Raw genomic sequence first — 23,063 nt, forward strand, 5'->3', positions numbered from 1 at the left:
CCCATCTCTAAAAATGTTCCACAGTTTGTTGTGATCCACACAGTCAAATGCTTTAATGTTATCAATGAAGCAGAAGTAGTTGTTTTACTGGAACTCCTTTGATTTCTCCATGATTCAACAAATTTTGAAAATTTGACCTCTGGTTCTTCTGCCTCTTCTAAACCTAGCTCATACATCTGGAAGATGTTCACGTACTGCTGAAGCTTCAGTTGAGTGTTTTGAGCATAACCTTGCTAGCTTGTGAAATGAGCTCAACTGTACAGTAGTTTGCATATTCTTTGGCATTGCTCTTCATTGGGATTGGAATTAAAACTGACCTTTTCCAGTCCTGTGGCCACTGTTGCATTTTCCAAGTTTGCTGACATACTGAGTGCAGCACTTTAACTGCATCATCTTTTAGGATTTGAAATAGCTCAGCTGGAACTCCATCACCTCCACTACCTTTGTTCATAGTAAAACTTCCTAAGACCCATTAACTTCACACTCCAGGATGTCTGGCTCTAAGTTAGTGACCACACCATCATGGTTCTGCATTATTAAGTCCTTTCTTTGTACAGTTCTGCATGTTCTTGCCATCTCTTCTTAATATCTTCTGTTTCTGTTAGATCTTTACCACTTCTGTCCTTTAGTCTGCCCACCCCTGCATGAAATGCTCCCTTGATATCTCCAATTTTCTTGAAGAGACATCTAGTCTTTTCCATTCTACTGTTTTCCTCTATCTCTTTGCATTGTTCATTGAAGAAGGCTTTTTCGTCTCTCCTTGCTATTCTCCGGAATTCTGCAGTTAGTTGGGTGTTCTTTTCCCTTTCCTTCTTGCTTTTCACTTCTCTTCTCTCCTCAGCTATTTGTAAAGTCCCCTCAGGCAAGTACTTTCCCTTCTTGCATTTCTTTTTCTTGGGGATGGTTTTGGTCACTGCCTTCTGTACAATGTTGCAAGCCTCCATCCATAGTTCTTCAGGCACTCTGTCTACCAGATCCATTCCCTTGAAGCTATTCCTCGCTTCCACTGTATAATCACAAGGGATTTGATTTAGGTCATACCTCAATGGCCTATTGGTTTCCCTACTTTCTTCAGTTTAAGCCTGATTTGCAATAAGGAGTTAATTATCTGAGCCATAATCAGCTCCAGGTCATGTTTTTGCTGACATGTAGTCTTCCCCAAATTTGGGTGCAAAGAACACAATAATCTGATTTTGATATTGACCGTCTGGTGATGCCCATGTATAGAGTCATCTCTTGTGTTGTTAGAAAAGGGTGTTTGCAATAAGAAGCATGTTTTCTTTTCAAAACTCTGCTAGCCTTTGACCTGCTTTATTTTGTATTCCAAGATCAAATTTGCCTATTACTCCATGTCTCTCTTGACTTCCTACTTTTGCATTTCAGTCCCTTATGATGAGGAGGACCGCTTTTTTAGTGTTAGTTCTGGAAAGTCTGGTAGGTCTTCATAGAATCAGCCAACTTCACCTTCTTCAGCAGCATTGGTTGGGGTATAGACTTCAATTACTAGGATGTTGAATTCTGTTATTTTTGAGTTTGTATCCAAGTACTGCGTTTCAGACTCTTATTGACTATGATGAGTTCTGACAAAATTTGGTGCACTGGAGGAGGAAATGGCAACCTACTCCATTATTCTTGCCTAAAGACCCTCATGAATGGTATGAAAATGCAAAAAACTGTAGTAATACAAGCACATGAAATCTATGATGCATTCTTTAAAAAAATCAAATCTGAGTTTGATTCTCCTCAATCTGTAAGTCCAACTGCCAATTTACAGGAAACAAAGGGAACATTTGGATACTGACTTATAGTTAAGGAAACTGTAAGTAAAAGGTATGAAAAAATGGGAATACTGATTGGATATTTGAAAATGTTATGAAACTTTAGGTATGATAATAATATTATGATTATATATTTAAAATAATCTCTTTATTGTAGACCTGCACACTGAAATATTTATGAAATGATATAACTTCCATGCTTCCTTTTTTTTTAATATAGGAGAGAGATAGTGAAGTTACATACAAAACAAGATAGACATTGAGTTTATAATAAGTGAAGCTAGTTTACATGGTAAGTGAATTTATTAAACTTTTATCAAATTTTATATGCTTGAAAGTTTTGATAATATTAGCTTAAAACAAATATTGAATGAGAGCAACAATCACAGTGAAATTAGAGGAAGAGATAAGAAAGTTAAGGTTATTCTCATATGTCTTGATAGTGAAGGGATTATAGGGTAGGATATATAAAGATGCATAATATTTACTGAAGCATTATTGTGTAACAGATACTACATTCACTCTCTATTTCAATATTCTTAGGTTATTTTAACAGTTATTTCCTCATTAATAGTTGAGATACCTGAAGGCAGGGAGATGAAATGATTTGCCTGAGTTCACACAATTATTAAGTGACAGATCGGGTTATAACATGCTGGCTCCAGACAACCAGAGTGTTATGTGCTCCCTTACAGTGACATAGAAGATGAAGTAAAAGGAGCCAGCGAGACTGGCAGCTAAGGATATTCAAGAGCAGGACCAATGGATGGAACAGATTCAAAAAATATGCAGGAGAGCATCATCTGAAATTCAGGGGCAAAGAGGTTAACTTTAAAAGAGAGAAGGGATATATTATGTGATCTGGATTAAAATCACTTAACCTTGCAAAGGCTCCATTTCTGCCTTTGATCAAAAGTGAAACAATGAATGTCTCAAAGAAGTGTTGTGAGCATTGAATGAAGAGTTTTACTTTCTGGAAATTTAGGATTACTAAGAAACCTCTAATTGAAATTAATAATCCCAACATATTTGTATTTGTCATAGCTATTAAAAATTGGAGGGATGGTTTAAAAACTATTGCTATGAAAACAGCCATTTATATTTTAGCATTTCTGCCAACTTTATCCAAATTTATTAATTTTAGGTGCTAAGTTCAAGCAAATGCACTTAATATTTTATATAAAACTCTTCTAAATTTGGCTATTGTGGATTTTCAGAAATATCAACTTATTTTACTTTTGGTTGTAACAATTTGGCAGTAAATCACCCGTAGACTTCAACGTTTTATAGGGAAGTTCAGATATCATAGATGGAATTTAGTATAATATATTTATTACAATTTCCTAAGCTTGTAGGTGAAAAAAACATATATTAGAAAAATACACTGAATTAGATTGTTACTACTCAGTGGAAGAATCACAAATAAGGAGAAACAAGAAGTTTTTTGACTCCCAAGGTCTAGCTTATTCTAAAAACTGAGTATGTTAGAAATGTAACCCATCAGATTCATCTGGTTTCCAGCCAAGGTTTACATTTTGCTTTGAAAAGTGTGAACATTATTTTTTCTTTTTTATTTACTTATTTTTTATCACTAACCTTTAGTTCTGGCATCAGTTAAATTAGCAGGTTGGCTTAAATTAATCCATTATGTACATGGCACAATGTGGAATCAGAATAGTGTGGTAGAAACTATCAGTACATGGGTTTGGTCTCAAATAAATGTGGGTTCCATCCTGTCTTTGAAGAGAAGTCATACCTTGGGTAATTTCTTAACTGGTTTGAGTCATTGTTCCCTTATCAGTAAAGCAGAGACAATAACATGTACCTTAAAGGTAAGTAAAATTTTTTAATACAAAATAGTGCATTCTTATTATATGCTAATTAGCCTTTCCATCACCACCCCATCACTTCAACCTGGTTAAGAGTGTCTACTTGAGGGAAAATTTCTTTTATCACAAGATCTTTATACCTCTGTAGCACAGCAAGAACAAGACTAGACTACCTGCTGAGAAAGTACTCATAGTCTTCACATGAGAGTAAAGCAAATATCAAATGTTATCCCTTATCATAGTGATTTTTTTTTTTTTTGCACAGGCAAAAGGGTTAGGGATTATTTCCACAGGCATGGTGATGTTACCTTTTATGAATGTAAATGCAAACCAAATACAAATATGATTCATTCCCTTGAATACAGTAGATTGTTTGCTATGCTCTTTACAGAGGGAGACCAGTATGATACAATACACAGAGAAGAAGAGAGCATTTGCATTTAATGACAGTCCTGTAAGAATGCAACCCCTCCACCCTATGCCATAAGCACATGCTTGCTGATGAGAAAGGCATCAAAGTCTTTTTTCAAATAGTACACAGTTTTCTGCCTTTTTTTTAGTACAGTTGTATAACACTGTCACAAACTTCTAATTAGGTTTCACATAATTATGTTCATGTACAATAATCTCAGTGTCAAACTCTAGTTGCAAAATATATTTGAATGCAAAGATTCATGAATATGTCTTTGAGGGAATGGATGCTGATTGCATTTTAATATTTAGCATAAGAAATCCCAACATGTTTATCAGAAAGAACTGAAATAATTATACAAAGACTGCAAGTTTAAAGTCTTTTGGGGGAGGGTTAAGCATGACAATTGGAATTAACTGTATTCAAAGGGTTTTTTATTTTCTGAAAAAATATAAAATTTTGTATCTTACACTACAAAAAACATGTACACAAACCAAACATACAGAGAACTTCAAATGGAGAAAAAAAAATACAGAAATGCTAGTTCTTCCTTGAATTAATGCTGAGGCATGGATTTGAGCAATCCCAGTGCCTAACACAGAATAAAATAAATCTATACAGTTGCTTATAATCTGCCTGAAACTAAAACATTAAAATAAACATATTAACAAATGACTGAGTCTAAGTTTTATTTCTCAGACTATTATAAATTAAATTTACACACTTTTTAAAAATAATTAATTGTAAAGCTAACAGCAGTCTAAAGAAGAACAAATATGTTGACCACTGAGACTTCTACTATTAAGACAGCCCATCCTGAATAAACATGACATATTTTACCACCATCAACTTTTTTCATTTACATTTAGAAGAAACAAATGACATTTGATTCTGATTATTATAAAAGACTCTTTTTAAAAAAGAATTGGTGTCTTTTCCTAAGCAATAATTATGTGGTTATTCTGAACAAGAACATTCAATCATCTATGTGTAAAAAGACTTTTTCATAAATCAACAAGAAATGAAAAGAAAGTTCTTATCTATTTCTTCTTTGATACATTACTATATAATTAACAGCATAATAGAGAAAATATTCAATGTAACCAGCTGTGCTACAGAGTTGAAAAAATGATGACTTATTCTAGTTATTAATTCCAAATAAAACTAGCACTTTGTTTATTCATTATCATCATCATCCTCTTATTGTACCTACTTTTATTTTGAGGTTACACATCTGGCAGGACATAAGCAAAGACAGTTTGCTATCATACTTAGCCTTCTTTTTTCTTATTTTTAGAAAGAACAAAATGAGAAAAGAGTCTTATTCTACTATGGAACATCATAATCTAGTAAATTTCTAACATCTGACTCAACTGGCATTTGCCATCCAATGCACGATTATAGTAAAAAAAATGTCTTCCATAGGTAAGTATCTCTGCTTGTGCTTCTGAGAGCCCATTTTACATGGGAGTTGTGTTTTTTAAAAAAATCTTTTAACTTTCACTTGGAGATTAAATAGCAGACATGCAAACAAATTAAGTGCTCAATGATATTAATTTTCCATTTAAACTTGAGATAGGAAACTAATTCTTCACCATTGCGCACTGGTTAGAACTCTTACAAACTGAGTTAAGGTTGTTCTGTATTGTTTTGGCAACTCTAAAACTAAGAATACTGATCACATGTAAGTTTAGATAGAATGTTAGAATATAATTTTTACTACTACAACTTCAGAATAATTCTACAACTTCAGAATACTGACTTGGTGATTAAAACACAAGAAATAAAACACAGGCACATTAAATTTTTTTAAATGGGACAATCAAAAATTTTACCTTTTAACATACAATGCATACATTTTCAACGGTCAAGTAGAGAAACTGAGTATGTCATTTTTACATGCGAGCAAATGGCAAGATTAGAAAACAAATTATGACTGATAAAAGTAGTCATTGAGTGACTTCAATAGATATCAGTAAGTTGAAAATTATTTTCTGCTTGTACACCTTTTTCAAAGTTAAATACTGAGAAAGACTTATGGTCTAAAGGTATTGCTATTATTAAAATAACATTATGTTTAATTTGACAAATCTATCTCATGTACTAAAATTACTGAATCTGTGTTTTACTTTTGGTTGTCTGCTGGGTGACAATATTAACCAAAAGGATAAGAAATCACACAATCAAGATTTGTCAAACCTTGCCCTGGGTTACTGCCTCACTGTATTTCACAAAAGCTGCTTCTCTCCTTGTTCCACTTCTCACATTTATAGATGAGATTGGCACTTCCCAATTGGTGACATATCCAGTGGTGAACAAATATTTTAGAAATAAATTATTTCCTCTTTTTTAAGGAGAAGTACATCATATAAAATCATATTGACATTCCTTAGAAAATCTCAACCAAAGTGAGATAGGGATGAAAGCTATGTGTTTATTTAACTTTCATCTCAATTTACTTTTGAAAATATACATCAAGGTGGCAAAAGAAGCAAACAAATTTAATTAAAATTAATTTAAAATATTTTCTTATGAAAAAGAGAAAACCTTCATTAAAATGTAAAATTCCAATCACTTAGATACACTCCATCCTGACCTTGCAATCATCTTTGAACACATAAAGCTGTAACAATTTAAATATATTTGTTATGTATAAGTAACTGTGGCCAGTCCATCAAATTTAATTTTATGGTAGTTTACCTTATAAATAAACAAATCTATTCTTACTTGAAGTCTCTCAATTGTTACTTTATCACTTAGATTAGGTTGGTTTTACAAAATTCTGTAAGTGCAACATAATCTCTGATTATTTTGTACTAAAGGAATTAGTTTACTATTTTTCCTGAAATGAACAAATGCATCTGTCATAAAAGTGATGCCTGCTTACTTGTGATTTCATCAAGACAAAGTTGTATCCATCTCTAGTTTCTTCAGAAATTTCACTAAACTAAAATAATTAAGCATAGTCTGTGTGGACCCATGGTACAGTATATACCTATAAAGTATTATAGCTCTATTTGACAGGACTCAATATATCATTTGAAATTGTTTAAAACTCTCTCCCTTTTTCTCCGTATGTTTTTTAGCAAAGAGCTACTTAAGTGAAGGTGGGTAGGGTAAAAGGAAGAATTTATTCCTATACATGCTAACGTTTGACTGAAACAGGTGTTTGGGAAAGAGAGAGGGAATACTGACAATATAATGCAAGTATGTTCCTTATGGATGTCACAAATCCAGGCTACTCCAATACACTATTGCTTTTGACAATCTGAAGTAGTCTGTATTTTGTTTAAATGCTGTGCTTCTTGAATAATCATGTCATTTCATGATTTATAAAGTATAATAATACAAAAGAACTTGGTTATTTCACCAAGGAGCTCAGTTTGTTCAGGTTCTAATAAATGGTTTAATTTGTATTACAGCACAAATATCACTCTTCACCAAGTTTGGTACATAGCATGTACATAGGACATTTTATATTTCTTAATAAGGCCAATTGAATAGCACATTAGATTGGCTCCTCAAGATCAATTCAATGTAACTGAATACAAGATAAAATTACCAAAGGATAAAGCAGCCATCAACAAATAAAACTGGTCAAGTCTTGCCACAGAGAAAATTCTAAAAGGAAAAAAAAATATGGATGTATTTGACATCATTCCATTTCTGCTTTAATATCAAAATTTCTAGAGCCAGGCTACAAAGGAAATGGTTACAAAGGATTAACACTTAGGAGTAATGCTTGGTGCTATGTGCTGGATTTAACAATATTAACAGAAGTCTGCACAGTTAAATCCTTCTACATCCTGCTGAAAATGTGCCCTTTGGTGTCAACTTTGCTTGACAAGATATTTTCTGGGACTCAGAAAGGTGAAATTTCTTACAGGGGTGCAAGATTAATGGCTAGAAGAACTGCATTGTCACAGATATCACAAAATGTTTTTAAAACACCAAAGGGGATTTAGTCTTATAGACATTTCCTGTTACTGAATAGAGAGATTTAGTAGCTTTTGGATACATGAGAGGAAAAAAGACACAAGCTTGTGTTAGATTTTGTTTTACTGCTTCCCTATTTCTCCTATTTCTAATATACCCTGGAATGCTTGTTCCTGAATGTTGCTAAAATTAAAATATTATTAACAATGAAAGCTGAATGGTAATACACACAAGCAAGCCACACACACACAAAGCTCCAACTTAAATTGATTCCTGGGTATACAGCAAATTATACAGTATATACACATTTATTACCTAGTAGTATCTAGAAGAGCAACTAAAAGTAAACTTTATAACACAGAAAAATAAATATACACCCTGTATTGTACTTGTCTTGATCAAGCAACATGTTTATACACTAGTTTCTATAACTTAATGCTGTGTAACAGCATTTAAAATTACAAAAGAAGAGATCTATTTAGAAATTATCTAACCATATTGCTCTTCAATACACTTATGTAGACAATTAAGACTTGAAGTAAACGTCAGTAAATTGCAGCTTTTGTTAGCCTACAGATGGCTATCAAACTTTCCTTTCAAGTAGATTCCTGGAAGTTTTGAAAGGGGCTGCCTTCATTCAGTCTAAAAAGGTGCTATATATAGTTATATATTTCATGTATAAAATTTTGTATTAAGTAGGGAGAAGGATTTTTTTGTTGTAATACAAGATAGTGTTTAAACTTCATGTTCTTATTCCATGCAGGTTATATTTGCTTCATGAAAAATGAAGACACCAAGAGGAAGAGAAAGAGATTTTAGTAAAACACTGATTACAAATTTTGTGGCTGAAACAAATGCTCTCTTAATGTTTAAAAATCATTGAGTTTTCCCTTTTTCCCCTTTGTTTTTTGTTAAAATAAATCTCAGAGCTTGTTTACAAAGTGCAGAGTCATTCACTTGACGAAGTGACAATAAACTGAAGTTACAATGGCACCATCCCGTTGACCAGCTGCACCTTCATTTCTTGAAGGCTGTTCATAATCTTCTTCTGGTGACCAACAAGAGTCACTCCAAGCCGTCTCAAATCCCTGCATGAAGAAAGCACACATTGGATGTATGTATTGACTCAGTTTGTAGCACAGCACAATACCTCATGTTGGCAAAGAGGCAAACCTTTTGCAGAAGCTAATTAGGTTACAGTCCCAATTTAGATATATGGGGTCCAATTTTCAAATGCAGGCTCTAAAATTGTACCTTAAAATCTATTTGTAGTCAAAAAATATTTACAACAAGAAGTTATATATATATATATATATGTATATATATATATATATATATATATATATATATAAATATAATACTTGCCCTCCCCTTTTGGATGATTTTTCAGATGGCACAGAGCAGGGAAAAAACAAATTTGCACATGTTTACAATAAATATTTAAATTAAAGGGTACAATTTCATTGCATGGTTTTGAAAATGTAGACCTACAACATGAACAAGCACTTTTTATTTCACTAAAAGAAGTAAGAATAAAATATACTTTAAAAAATTTCATAGCTAAGCAGTCGAAGACCAAACTATTCAAATGAATCAAGTCAGCACAATCATTTTATATATTGGGTATCTTCAGGGGATAATCATCACTACATTGCTCTGATAATGCTTAAAATATTTTATTTTTTACTTGGAATCCATAGTAACACAGGTTTCTTCCTTCATCAAATATATCTTGGTTCTATTGGCATTTAGAGCATTCTGAAGATTACACGCTATCAAGACATCTTTTCAAAAGACATTTTTATATTATTTCTTTTTAACAAACTTATTATTCAAAATAAACTTACAAATGTTTAGATTCCCAAACTAATAGCATATTATGGCATTCAAAGCCAGAGCTCATGGTTTTTAAATATTATTTCACAGGATATCCAGGAGTTCTATTTTCCCAAAATATGCATTTGACAAATATAATAATTCAGATATGTTTGACAAATAAGAATGTTAATAATTAAAAAACTGAGCATTAGCGATTCAAGATTTTTCAATAACAAGATTTTAAAATGTTTGCCATGTTAGATTTCTTTAGATAATTACTCTGCTTAATGCATTATGCTAAAAGGAGAATATTTTTGCATTTGGTAAAGGTACTAGTTTCAGACTGTCTTAGAATTCTTTATAATTGGATTCAATTGCACTGGAATTATAGGTAAAACTGAATAGTTTTGGACACTCAAAAATCTCTTAATTGTCAGAAGGTAGAAATTGAGTAAATGGGTACTTTAAGCTCTATGTGTATTAGTATTGGAAATATTATTTATCTAAGAGATATGGATTTGATCCCTGGGTCAGGAAGATACCCTGGAAGAGGGAAGCCCACTCCAGTAGTCTTGTCTGGAGAATCCCATGGACAGAGGAGCCTGGTGGGCTACAGTTGGTCCATGGGGTCACAAGGAGCTGGACACAATTGAGCAGTAGAGTTGAAGTGACTTAGTAGCACCAGCAAGTAATACATTAGGTATCTTTTTCTTTTTATGTTTTGTTGATTTCTTACGAGAGTTTAAGCAAATGGCAAATAGCTAAAGAAAAAGCAATGAACACTTACGGTGGAAATATTTCTTTCTTTGAATGTAAATGTGAAACATTTAATTTAGAAATTATTATAGCTACAAGACACCAGAGTATAATAAAATTAAGAATAACGAGGCAAGGAAGACAATCATCAACAAAACTTAAAAACTAGTAAAATTTCGGTTTAAACAAAATCACTATTGTTAATTATGAATGGGCTTCTTTGGTGGCTCAACTGGTAAAGAATCCGCCTGCAATGAGGGAGACCTGGGTTTGATTCCTGTGTTGGGAAGATCCCCTGGAGAAGAGAATGGCTACCCACTCGAGTATTCTGGCCTTAAGAATCCCATGAACTGTATAGACCATGGGGTCGCAAAGAGTTGGACATGACTGAATGACTTTCACTAGTCATGAATAGATTGTAAAGCAGCTAATGGCAGACTAACATAGGAACAAAAGAGATTTGAGTTTAATCTTGTCTTTTTTCAATTAAATCAGGGTTTCTGAGCCTTGCCCCACCCCTATTAACATTACAGGCTGGATAATTCTTTGTTTGTAGGGGCTATCTTGTGCATTGAAGGACATCTACCAGCATGCCTTACCTGGTCCCACTAAATACCAGAAATACTGGATGTCGTAACAAGACAAAATGTCTCCAGACATTGCAAAGTGTCCCTTGAGTGGAAAAATCTCTCCTGGTTAAGAAGCATTGCAATAAATATAATAAAATAGGTAACAAGATGTCCTCTTCCTATATGCTAGAAAAATATATAAGCAACATGATATAGATTTTTGTTAATTTCCTTTTATGGATGAGAAAAGAATTTCTCATTTCTCTGAGATATAATATTGAGCAAAGAACTTTAAATTACATGCAAACGTTTTTTAATCTGTGAAATGAGAAATCTGTATATATAACATCAAATATCCAGATTCCAAAACAAAGAAGATATCTAATGAAGGAAACAAAACACATGATTATTTGACTGAATCTATGGTAATCCAGTCTAGTTATGGGCTAATTAACACTGTCATATTTCCACATGTAACATGTATTATGAATTATGAAGACAATTTATGGGTGCTCACTACCAACTTTTGGACTTAAGTCAGGAGAAAAGGGGATAAAATTTCTTAACCTGAAAGCAGTCAATCTCTACTAGAGAATGTAAATAATTAGAACTTGAATAAAGTTTAAAACATATGTTTTAATCATATGCTTTATAAAGCTACATGTGATCCTGACAAAGGTTTGAAAGTATGATTCAATATATATATACTTAAGCTGAAGAATCCATATGGCAGTCTTAAATACAGTCTTAATCTGTTAATATATGTAAATATAACTTTATTCTCTGCAAATAACCACAAGAAAGAATCTGGTTCAGTGCTTTGGGAATTTACATTTTTCATGACATCTATATCATGCTAAAGAATGAATATTTTAAGGAACTGTATTTGATTAATACAGTTACAGAGTTTGTGTTTATAGGCAAATAAAACCTGACCTTTTTCAGAACATTTAATATATCTAGATGTTAAGTTAAATTTGTTTAAATTTTCCCAAGCATAAAATTTTATTTATGGTCATCTTATGACCTGATAATCCCTTAATATTCATACAGAATTTCAGACCAGTGAAATTCTCTATCCTTCTCTCTCTTCTTACGTTTCACCTCCCACCTCTATCTACACCTCTTTCCATGGGATAAATGGAATTATGAAAATACAGCACTCAGTTTTACATACTGCCATAAATTATGTGTCTTTAATAGAATGCTGTTTTTGAGGTCTGACCTGTCATTTCAAAAGCTGTCAAATTAATGTGCAGAGATTTAGAAAGTAGCATGATTATAATGCATGCAATGTACATTTATACAATGTGATTTTAAAAATGTGGGGAAAACCAAGATTATTCATGCAGTTAAATCTGTTCTCAGGAGAAAAGTTATTTCTTTAAAAATTCCATTTAGTATTTTCCTACTAAAATTACAAATGAGAATTAAAAAGGTATTAGGAAAATGTTTCCTATAAACTTTAAGTAACTTTATTCCAATATTGATAAATACATTATGGTATTTTCCTTCATGTAGCTTTGTCTCACATTTTTGTGATTTCCAATAATTTCCATTTTACTTCATAAAGCACCTGTTAAATGGTCTATTTAACAGTAATAATGTAAGAAATTTGATAAAAATAAAAGTATTTTCCATTACATGATAAAGGTGCTACTCTATAACTATTTTTGAAAAAAATACTTGAAAATGTGTTATTTTACTCATTTTATTTATATAGGAGTTTTTGTAGCAAGGGAAAGTTTTAGGTGTGTCTCCTTTATATATATGATACTAACTTTATCATGACCACGTGTAATCTTAAGTAATACCCAAAGCCAACTTAATGATGATAAACTAAATTTCAGCATAGGCTTATGAATCTAAACATGATCGACTAATATTGTTACATAAAAAAGTTTTAATTTTGTCAATAAAACATGATTAGTTTTAGAAAAGCTGTAAATATAATGAATTGCCCTTGTTGTGACAACATTCCAATCTTTTTTTCAAATGTTATTTCTTAATATAAAATAATGGAAAACACTGGTATTATGGTGTTAAATGGCAGAATGAAAAGTAGAAACTAAACAAGAGGTTTAGTTGATGTTGAAGCCAGCTCTTGATTTTTCAGGATGTAATTTATCCACTGGTAGAGGAAACGTTCCCTTACATTCTTCTCCCTTCTGCTTTACACATCTTTTAGCCATATCACTGGTAGTTAGCCCCACCAACACAGGCTGGATAGGAGAAGGGAGAAGAGAGGTTAATGAACATTCACTAAATGTCAGTGTTTATTCTTATTGTCACAGTTTTATGATACAATTGTATATTTGGGATTTTTTTGGTCACTTCAAAGAATCCTGATAATCATTATATATGTACTGTACAAGGTATACATATATCTTGGCAAGGGAGGACTTAACCATGACCTGGTTATAATTTTCAATGGATGAGACCTTGTGAGGGTTCATTTCAGTTCAGTTCAGTTCAGTCACTCAGTCGTGTCTGACTGACTCTTTGCAACCCATGAACTGCAGCAGACTAGGCCTCCCTGTCCACCACCAACTCCCGGAGTTCACTCAAACTCATGTCCATCGAGCTGTGAGGCTTACACTGGATGTTTTAGCTTACGCAGAACACGGAGGATAGTAAGTACTCATATGTATTCTTTAGGCATATAATAAATTATGCATAATGACTTTCAGTTCAGTTCAGTTCAATGATTTTATCATAAGTTAACTTTGAGTTGAAAGTAAAAGTGACAGTCGCTTAGTCATGTCCGACTCTTTGCAACCCCATGGACCATACAGTCCATGGAATTCTCCATTTGAGTTAGTGGGCACAAATTTTGGCTCTAGATTTGTGACACTTAATTTTAATATTTTAAGACCTCAATTTAATAAATAAATAAATAAATAGGAATTGTTTCAGCTTATACACGATTGGTATAAGAAAGTTTACTGGATTTTATTCATTTTCTGAATAATCAAAGTTGACAGTACTGATCTGACAAGAAGTTTAAAAAACAGCTGTGATACTGTCCTTAATTCCAGTATTTGGATTCAATGTACAACTCACCTCAAGCTCACAGATCCCACTGTAGACCATAACTCCCTGCACTTAAACACCATAGTACAGATTGTATCATTGCTGCTACAACAATTGTTGTGAGTACCGCACACAGAACAGCCAAGTTTAGGCACAGAGAATAGCAGACAGAAACATCTGAAGGTGGAAGCCACTTTTGTTTAATACATTTTAACTCTAAGTTCTTAAAATATTTCATTTCTATTCCACATCAAGCCTTACATATATGTGCTGGCCAAAAAACCATAAATAAAATTAAACTTCTATGAAGGAAATTTTCACTAAAGTACGTGGTTCTGAAAAATTATAATTGTTTCCACTTCCTTATTCAAAATCCATCATGAGAACAAATTTGATGGCACAAATTATATTAATAATATATTTTTCTTATGTATATATATGGCAGTTTGGTCTTTTGTTTTATATTAATTAATTTTAACTTTTTCTAAGCATTTCTTATAAGTATGAATATATTCTTCCAGTTCTCAGTTTCAAAATTATATGCTGGCAATAATACTGGTATATTTTATTTTATTATAGCTTATACAGGCTATATAACATTATTATTTAGACATGGGCCTAGTGACTAAACAACAACAAAAACCATGTAGAAAGTAAATCTTTAACTATTTAAGAGTTTGTCTTTGTCTTTACTAATATTTTAGTTCCTTTTGCCATAGTCTTTAATAATGACTGGCTTTTTTTTTTTTTTTTTTTTTGTGGTCAAGAGCAAGCAAAATGAACATATAATTTTTTTTTTTACATTCTTGACCAAACAAGTAACTGATTACTCATTCTTCTGTGAGTTATTTAACATAACATTTTGATAAATACGGTCTTACTAATAGGGGGAAAATGTGGTCAAAATACAATAAACAAGAAGATATGCGTTGGACTCTCCAATAAATCGGCTTCACTTAAGTTTAAGTTTGGCTGGCTCAGTTCCTCGTAAGGAATGTGGTATTTATAGTCCCAGGAAACTGAAGCAATTGACACACTGAGACCAACATTCTCTGAACAGGAAGATTGGTAAATCTCTTAATTTCACCTTATTCTTAGGTCAGAGTAAATAAATTAAAACATAAACTATATGAAAGGAGGCAATACAGAAGGCAACATGCTATCAAAGCAACAGAGAGGGAAGAAACTGAACCATGTAGAGATTTGACCAGACAAAAATATAGGAAAATAGAAGCGAGTTTCAGACCATCACAAGATGAGAGAAGAAGCTATTAAGTCTTGAAAGAAAACATACAAAATAAGAGAGTTTTGAAACAGAAGGGAAAACAGAAAAGTAAACAGAAAGGAATTATTACACATAATAAAAAGTGAAACCATAATGTAAAATATTTAACATATTTATAGCATTTGGGGGCCCCAATGAAAGTAAAACAGAGGAATTAATGCAAAAGCCATTATTAGTGATTATAACTATTCTGTTAAGGAGAGACAAAAAAGTAGTGGATGTAACTATATACACATATATGTGCTATTTTAATAAAAAGAGAGACATGGTTTAATGCAAATAGTTTTATTACATATTTACAAGTAATCTGACATTGGGTAGAAGAAATACCTACAGTATCATTTTAATATAAAATGACAAATGACTTTAATAAATTAAAATGACCATTTTTACTGAAAAATTAAATAGCAATCATGTAAAAATAGTTTTAAATTATCAATAAAGTTTTTTGTTTACTATTTCAAATATAGTACTAATGAGTTTTTCAAGTGTCCAAAGAAATAATGGGCAAAGTATATGTCCTCTCAACTAGATATGATCTAGTGGTGATGGTGAGAATGATATTCAATAAATTAAGATAGCTAGCTGAGTGGTGATTTTAGGTCCTTTTAGTTATAGTTAGGAAGAAGAGAAATTCTGAGAAAGTGACATTAATTGGTGATCAGTGATGGTACCCTGTTACCTTTTCTGTGGATAGGCAGTGAGTTCAATGAACCAGAGAATGCCAGAGTAGAAATGGTGAGAACCACGTGCTCAGTGTTCATATTATGTGATGTAATGGAAAAAAGACTGTGGTTTAGTGCTTTAGAAAGTTCTACCATGCTTTAAAACTTACAACAATATTTTAACCTTTGAATGTGTAGGCAATTTGAACTGTTATTATTATATTCATAGGTTAAAACATCATTTTTGTTAATGTAATCCAGATGTAACCACCATAACAACAGTTAGTTTTCACAAATTACAAATATTAGGCTAAAATAATTACACGTACAGAGTATATAATAAAATACAAACAACTTACAACCTTAAAGAATTCAATTTTTAACTCTAGTGATTTTTACATAATAAGATTTGATAGATTTTATGTTAAACGTGCAAACAGAAGAGGGCACAATTGGTTTCCACTGAGATTGTACTAAATAACAAAAATCGAGGCAGGATCTAATATATCCTTGGATTGTAAGAATATAAGATGCACCACTTATAGAGTAAACGGGATGAGATTCCTGCCCAGGAAGCTTTGTTTAAGCTGTTGTTATCTGGGTATTCATCAAAGCCGAAACTTAAGAGTATGTTTTGTTGTTATAGGGCTAGCAGCACCAATTGTGCTTACAGTTTGTTTTGTATTTACATTCATATAACAGAAGTATCAGTAGAAAAACTTGGTCAAGAAAACATCTTTTCCACAACACAAAGTACCAGTATTTTGCCAAGATGTTATTCCAATCAATCAAATGCTATTTGTTTGAAGCAAAGAAGCAAAGATACTGGCTACAAGTAGCATTAATCATGCAGTTGTTAACAATACAGGCTATAAATGAAGACACTTCCTTGAAAGCTGCCACACACGGACAAAGGTTAACTGATTTCCCTTGATCTCATCCAGATTGGTCTCTGAACAATTTTTCTCGCCCCATCAATTATGTAAAAATTATCAGAAAAATTACTCACTCCAAGGTCACCTGAGCCACAGCGTCCATTGAACTGTATCCATTTTCCATGAAAATCTCTGTATATCGGCCCATTTTGATTGCTTCTAGCCATTCACCTACTGATCTGTAGGCCCCAGATCCCAGTGAGCCATGTTCTGACAATAAATTAGATACTCTGAAACACAAGAAACACAAATATTAAAAATTTTTATTGTAATATTAACTCATTACCAATGGATCTTTGAGTTTATAAGTATATTTATGGGAGAAAGATATACAAATGCTAACAAGGAAGAAAATAAATTTGAAAAACAATACAAAAATCAGCCTATTCAGATTTTTTCTATCCATAGTTAACAATGACTTATAATGGTTTGATAACTGAATTTTCTATAATACAAAACATTAGATAAAAATTCCATGTTAGTAATTTAGATGTATTTATTTCCTACTGTAGTTTTGTTTATAAAATACAGAAAATGCTACCAAATAGAGAGATGCAGGATAATTTGTGTAAAGTCAATTGCTTCTAGCCTTCGCTAGAGAAACTTGTACTCATTTAATCTTATTTCCTAGAAGACCAGAAATTAGTTATCCTTTATTTTATGCTCTTACATAGGAGTGCTTGTTAATTCACCTAGGAGTAGTAGAACTGGAAAGCAATATGTAACGCTTAATATTAATACATGAGAAAACAAAATAGAATTAATCAAATTATGTGATGCTCTTAACTATATTAAATTTATGCTCCTTGACCAATGATATATGAAATGATTATGATGATTTCTAGAAATGTATCCTAAGGAAATAATCAGGAAACTAGTAAAAAATACAGGCACACATTTTTGCTAAAGAAACATCAAAAGCAATTTAAATGTCCATCAGTGGGACTTTACTTCAGTACATTTCAGCCATTAGTACAGGACAAATACCTTTCTTTCCACCCATGTTCTCTGTACTTTCTCACATCCCATTTATACTTCAACCTACTTTGGTGTAGTTTCTTCCAAACCAGAAATTATATAAAAATTTCTCTGGTTAAGGTGAATAATGATCTCAATTATGTCAAAATGTGTGAAGATTTTCCAGTAGGTCAGATGACTAACCTCTCAGAAACATTCAACAATCACCACTACTACCATCTTCCCCTTGTAATCTTACCTTATCTCAACCTTTTTTTAATCACTATTCTTTCTTTTGTGGCTTCTATAACATGGCATGCTTCTCTTCAATCTCCTTTGCTTGTTCTTCTGTTTGACTTTAAAATTTGGAGGGAGCCAGGACATGGGCCTACATCTTATCTACTCAGGCTATAACTTAACTTTGGGGAGTTTTACCCACTTGCATGCTTCAAACAGCATCTATTTTTCTCTGATTTTTATCTCCTGCCTAAGTCACTCATATATTCACATGTCTACTTCATGACTCCATCGATCTTGGGATTCTAATCACAACATGTCCAACACCACACTACTCATCTTCTACACATCCAGTTCTTCCTGAAGCCCTCCTTCTTATCATCTATGATACAACTGCTCCTTCCTTGTCTTTAGTCCCTTCACAATCTATAATTGTGTTTCTTATCTATTCTACTTTCAATATATTGCAAATCTGACCACTTCTCTCTGCCACCAAATTACTTCAAGACATCATCATGTTTTATCTGCACAAGCACATTAGCTTATAGTTATTCTGCTAAATTTTACTCTCACTCTCCACTCTAAAACTAAAGTTTTTTTTTTAACTTTTTATTTTATTTCATCTCTCTCTCTCCTGCAAGAGTTTGTTGCTCATTTCTGCATACTCAGCTCCTAGCCCACAGCCTGAGAGAGAATACACACATGAATATTTATTGGATGAATAAATAGACACATTGTAGTAATTTGTAGTCAATAAATAGTAGAGTCAAAGATTTGTTGAATTTGGAGAACAGGATCTTGAAATTGTGATAATAGAAGAGATGCAATTTGGGGTAATAGCAAAGTCTAGAATATGACTATGAAAAAGAGTCCAAAGTAGGTTAGAGACCAAAATCATTGAAGGAAAAAATTTCAAGGTATTGAGAAATATCTGAATATCATCTACATGGTTACTCAATTCATCTAATTTTGTGACATGTGTGGGAACAGAGAGAAAGAGACAGTGAATCAGGAACTAACATCTTCGAGAACCAAGACTTGTAGATGAATGAATAAAAAATCAGTTCTAATGAGGTGGATGAAACTGGAGGTGATTATACAGAATGAAGTAAGGCAGAAAGAAAAATACCAATACAGTATACTAACACATATATACAGAATTTAGAAAGATGGTAACGATAACCCTGTATGCGAGACAGCAAAAGAGACACAGATGTATAGAACAGTCTTTTGGACTCTGTGGGAGAGGGAGAGGGTGGGATGATTTGGGAGAATGGCATTGAAACATGTATAGTATCATATAAGAAATGAATCGCCAGTCTAGGTTTGATGCAGGATACAGGATGCTTGGGGCTGGTGCATTGGGATGACCCAGAGGGATGGTTGGGGAGGGAGGTGGGAAGGGGGTTCAGGATTGGGAACACGTGTACAGCCGTGGCAGATTCATGTTGATGTATGGCAAAACCAATACAATATTGTAAAATAATTAGCCTCCAATTAAAATAAATAAATTTAAATTTTAAAAAAATCAGGTAGAGAATGATACAGCCCTCCCCCTATTATCTGCAGCTGATTGATTGCAGGACCAGCCCTCCACCCAGTTAATACCCAAATCCATGGATGCTCAAGTTTCTTATAAAATGAGGTAGTAGAGTCAGCCCTCTGCATCCACCCATACAGAGGGTTGGCCATAGAGTCTTAAGCTAAATCTGTTAAAATGAAATCTAGCAAGTTGAATTCTATGTAATACATATATAAAGTAGTATGAAATTTTGTGGGAAATTTTTCAACTGCTCTCAACCTGTAATGATGATGTTGAAATTAATACAATTTAGAACTTAAAATTTCTCTTTATGATTTCCTTTTCCTTACATCAATTTGTGATAACATAATTCAAACAACTAGAGAGAAACACAATATTTTAGATGACAAAAAACAAATTAAAAGCAGTTATTTTGGGAATAACATAAGGAGTGATCTCTAAGATGCATTCTCCATTTGCTATCACAGAAAGCTAATGATGCCTGAACAGAGTTTGAAGATTCATTCCTCATTTGTATTTAAAAATGACTCTTTGTCTAGTAAACAAATGTTTATACCAGAGTCACAGAGCTTATGTAACTTTATCAATAAATTGTTTCTCATTTGGCTCATACTATGGGCAGTCAATTCAGCTACCAGCAGGATACCTTTTCTTGTAGAGAACAATAACTGCCTTATATATAATGAAAATAATAATCTGGTATATTTCTTAGTATGTAATCAAAATGATGTACTTTTTGAGAGGACAATTTGTAATTTTTCAAGTAAACAAGTTAAGAATTCTATATATAAGGTAACATTGTTTAAATGCATTTACATGCATTCAGAAAAATTTAAAAAATGCTCATTTGCTCACACAAGTTTTTTTCACAAGATTACTCATTTATTAGTTTCAAGTCTTGTTCAAACTACACAATAAATGATTATTCAAATATCTATACTCAACTGTATAAGGGGAAAGAGTCTCTTAAGAAGTTGATGTTTATAGAATATGACAGGTTGAGAAATCTAGCTAAGGAAATTAAGAGTAATTGTTATATATTTCTGATTTAAAATTTTATCAGTGATTAACTGGCTTTTTCTTGTGATCTTATAATATTATTTCCCCATCCAAAGCTATGTGGGGTTCAAAGCACTGGAGAGTACATATATTTGGGGATTTTTAAAAAATATTACCTGAATTTGACTACAGTTAACATGTATCTGAAACTGGTAGATTACACTATTAGATTAGGTATAGGTGTTTTTAAATATAATTTAATTGTTTATATTTCATTCATGTAAAAAACATTATGCAAAAACCATATTCAAATAAATTAGTGTAATATAGGTTCATAGGCTAGTATGTGTACAAAAATAATTTCATTAAATTGATATCTGTGGCTTTAATCTGAATTTGCAATATTCAGAAAAATCTCCCCAGTCTGGCCTTGTACCTGCTTGATGCATTAACCAGTGTCTTCAAGCTACTTGGGTTACGGATCAGCTTGTCCAACATGTTGACAATTTCTTCGAACTTGGGCCTGCTATTTCGATCTTTCTGCCAGCAATCCAGCATTAATTGGTAAAGAGCAGCAGGGCAGTCCATGGGGCTTGGCAGACGGTAGCCTTCCTCTACGGCTTTAATCACCTGCATAAAGTGAAAGAGAACGGGTATCCCAATGCCACAGATTAAATACAGAAGAGTTTGAGAAATTTCCCACTGCTCAGCTTGCATCCTTACTCTTACTCTTGCAGTAATAACCAGCATCGCTGCCTCTAACACCCTCCATTACTCTTTTCACTGCAAAATACAATGAAAAGAAATAATGGGCTATCATACAACATAAGATAGGCTTTCCTCACTTATGATAAAGAAAATAAATGGTAATCATTTTTACCTAAAATCTTGATAAAGAGTGATTTATAAAATTAATTGACATAAAAGTAAATAGTTCATGCTTTATTTATCCTCACATTCTGGAATCAAATAGAGATTAACTTTTTTAGTGATTTCTCTGAAAATTTAATGTCTTTTTAATGAAAAATTATGTGTAGAACCACATTTTTTAAAATAATAGAAGCACATTTTTACTTCTAAACAGACTTTGGGATGGCAAATGATGGATAAGTCAAAGGCTAAATTAGTATAACTGTCTCATGTATCATTTAATAATATTAAGGTCTGGCTGTTTATTATCATCTACTGTTTTCAGTCGGGAATTTGGAATGACTGTTTAGTAGTGTCAGCATTACAAACATCATTGATTTTAAATGCAACCACATATATGAGTATCAGTCTAATTGTGAGGTGTTTTTTTTTTTTAACAAAAACATTCTTAATGTTGCTGCTGCCATCAAAATATCTAACTCCAGAAGAAAATTGTTTATGTTATCAAACAATAATATATATGTTATTCAATTATTTAAATTCTAATATTTAAACCAATATTTATATAAAAAACCAATAATGATGAGCATTTTTCTCAAATCCTATTTGAATATTTTCTTAACGATTGTTAAGTATTTGTTTCAATAAACACTTTAGATTTGACCTGATAATTAGAAAAAATAGGATTAGAATATAGAGTTTATAAAGACAATTTTGAAAGGTTGGAGAGAAATCAATCTTCTAATTATAAAGGAAACAGCATCTGAACAAAAGCAGGGGCAGATGGAGGAAGATAAAATGGCAGATTTCAGAGACATTTATAACACACGGGTAGAGGGGCTAGTAGAGAAAATTTTTGAGAGAAAACAAGTTCAAGCCTTTCATGCTGGTTGATTTTTGCTGTTAATTTTAGGAAAGAACATTTATGGGGGTGGGAAATGTTGACAGGTATAATTTGGAGCTTGTTTTATTTAAAGTTTAGGCAACTGTAGATGGCAATTTGCAGGAATCTGGCTAGAGTACAGGAGATATTTAGGCTGATAATATGAATGTGAGGGTCATCAGCACTTGGTCACAGCTTGAAGTCGGGTGTAGTTTAAAGCTCCCTGGGAAGGACACAAAATTAAGGTTCCTGAGAAGCACCAATAGCTAAGTTCAGGCAAAGAAATAAAAAGAACTCAAGGACTCTGAGAGTCATCTACTGCTTTAGTTGACTCAAAAACAATACAAAAAGTTAAAAGGCACATCATAGTAAAAAATATTAAAAAAAATTATAACATACAGTTAACATATCTAGTGTTTTAAAATTTTACTCAGTATTGAGAAGTAAAATAATAAAACAACAAATAAGAAATAGGTACTAATCAAAAATTTACAAATGAAAAAAAGTGCTAAATCAATCCTGAGAAATTATCACTAGTGATCAAATAAATGAATAGTA

At 32.4% G+C, this 23,063-nt stretch overlaps 1 protein-coding gene across 9 annotated transcripts in view; it reads right to left on the reverse strand.

The window, feature by feature from the left end:
• Positions 1–8,663: 8,663 nt before the first annotated feature.
• EPHA5 (EPH receptor A5) overlaps positions 8,664–23,063 on the reverse strand; it is a 408,801-nt gene continuing 394,401 nt past the window's right edge. For 8 of the 9 annotated variants that reach the window (XM_069594218.1, XM_069594217.1, XM_069594214.1 and 5 more), the window contains 3 exons: positions 21,189–21,382; positions 17,091–17,246; positions 8,664–9,043 (listed from right to left, as the gene is read on the reverse strand). In XM_069594218.1, the coding sequence (XP_069450319.1) occupies positions 8,938–9,043; positions 17,091–17,246; positions 21,189–21,382 (456 nt within the window). In that variant the 3' untranslated portion in view covers positions 8,664–8,937. Of the gene's footprint in view, positions 9,044–16,998; positions 17,247–21,188; positions 21,383–23,063 lie in introns of those variants that run through there. The other variant, XM_069594216.1, reaches the window with a different exon arrangement.

The sequence above is a fragment of the Ovis canadensis genome, chromosome 6 (genome assembly GCF_042477335.2).
Source record: "Ovis canadensis isolate MfBH-ARS-UI-01 breed Bighorn chromosome 6, ARS-UI_OviCan_v2, whole genome shotgun sequence".
NCBI lineage: Eukaryota > Metazoa > Chordata > Mammalia > Artiodactyla > Bovidae > Ovis > Ovis canadensis.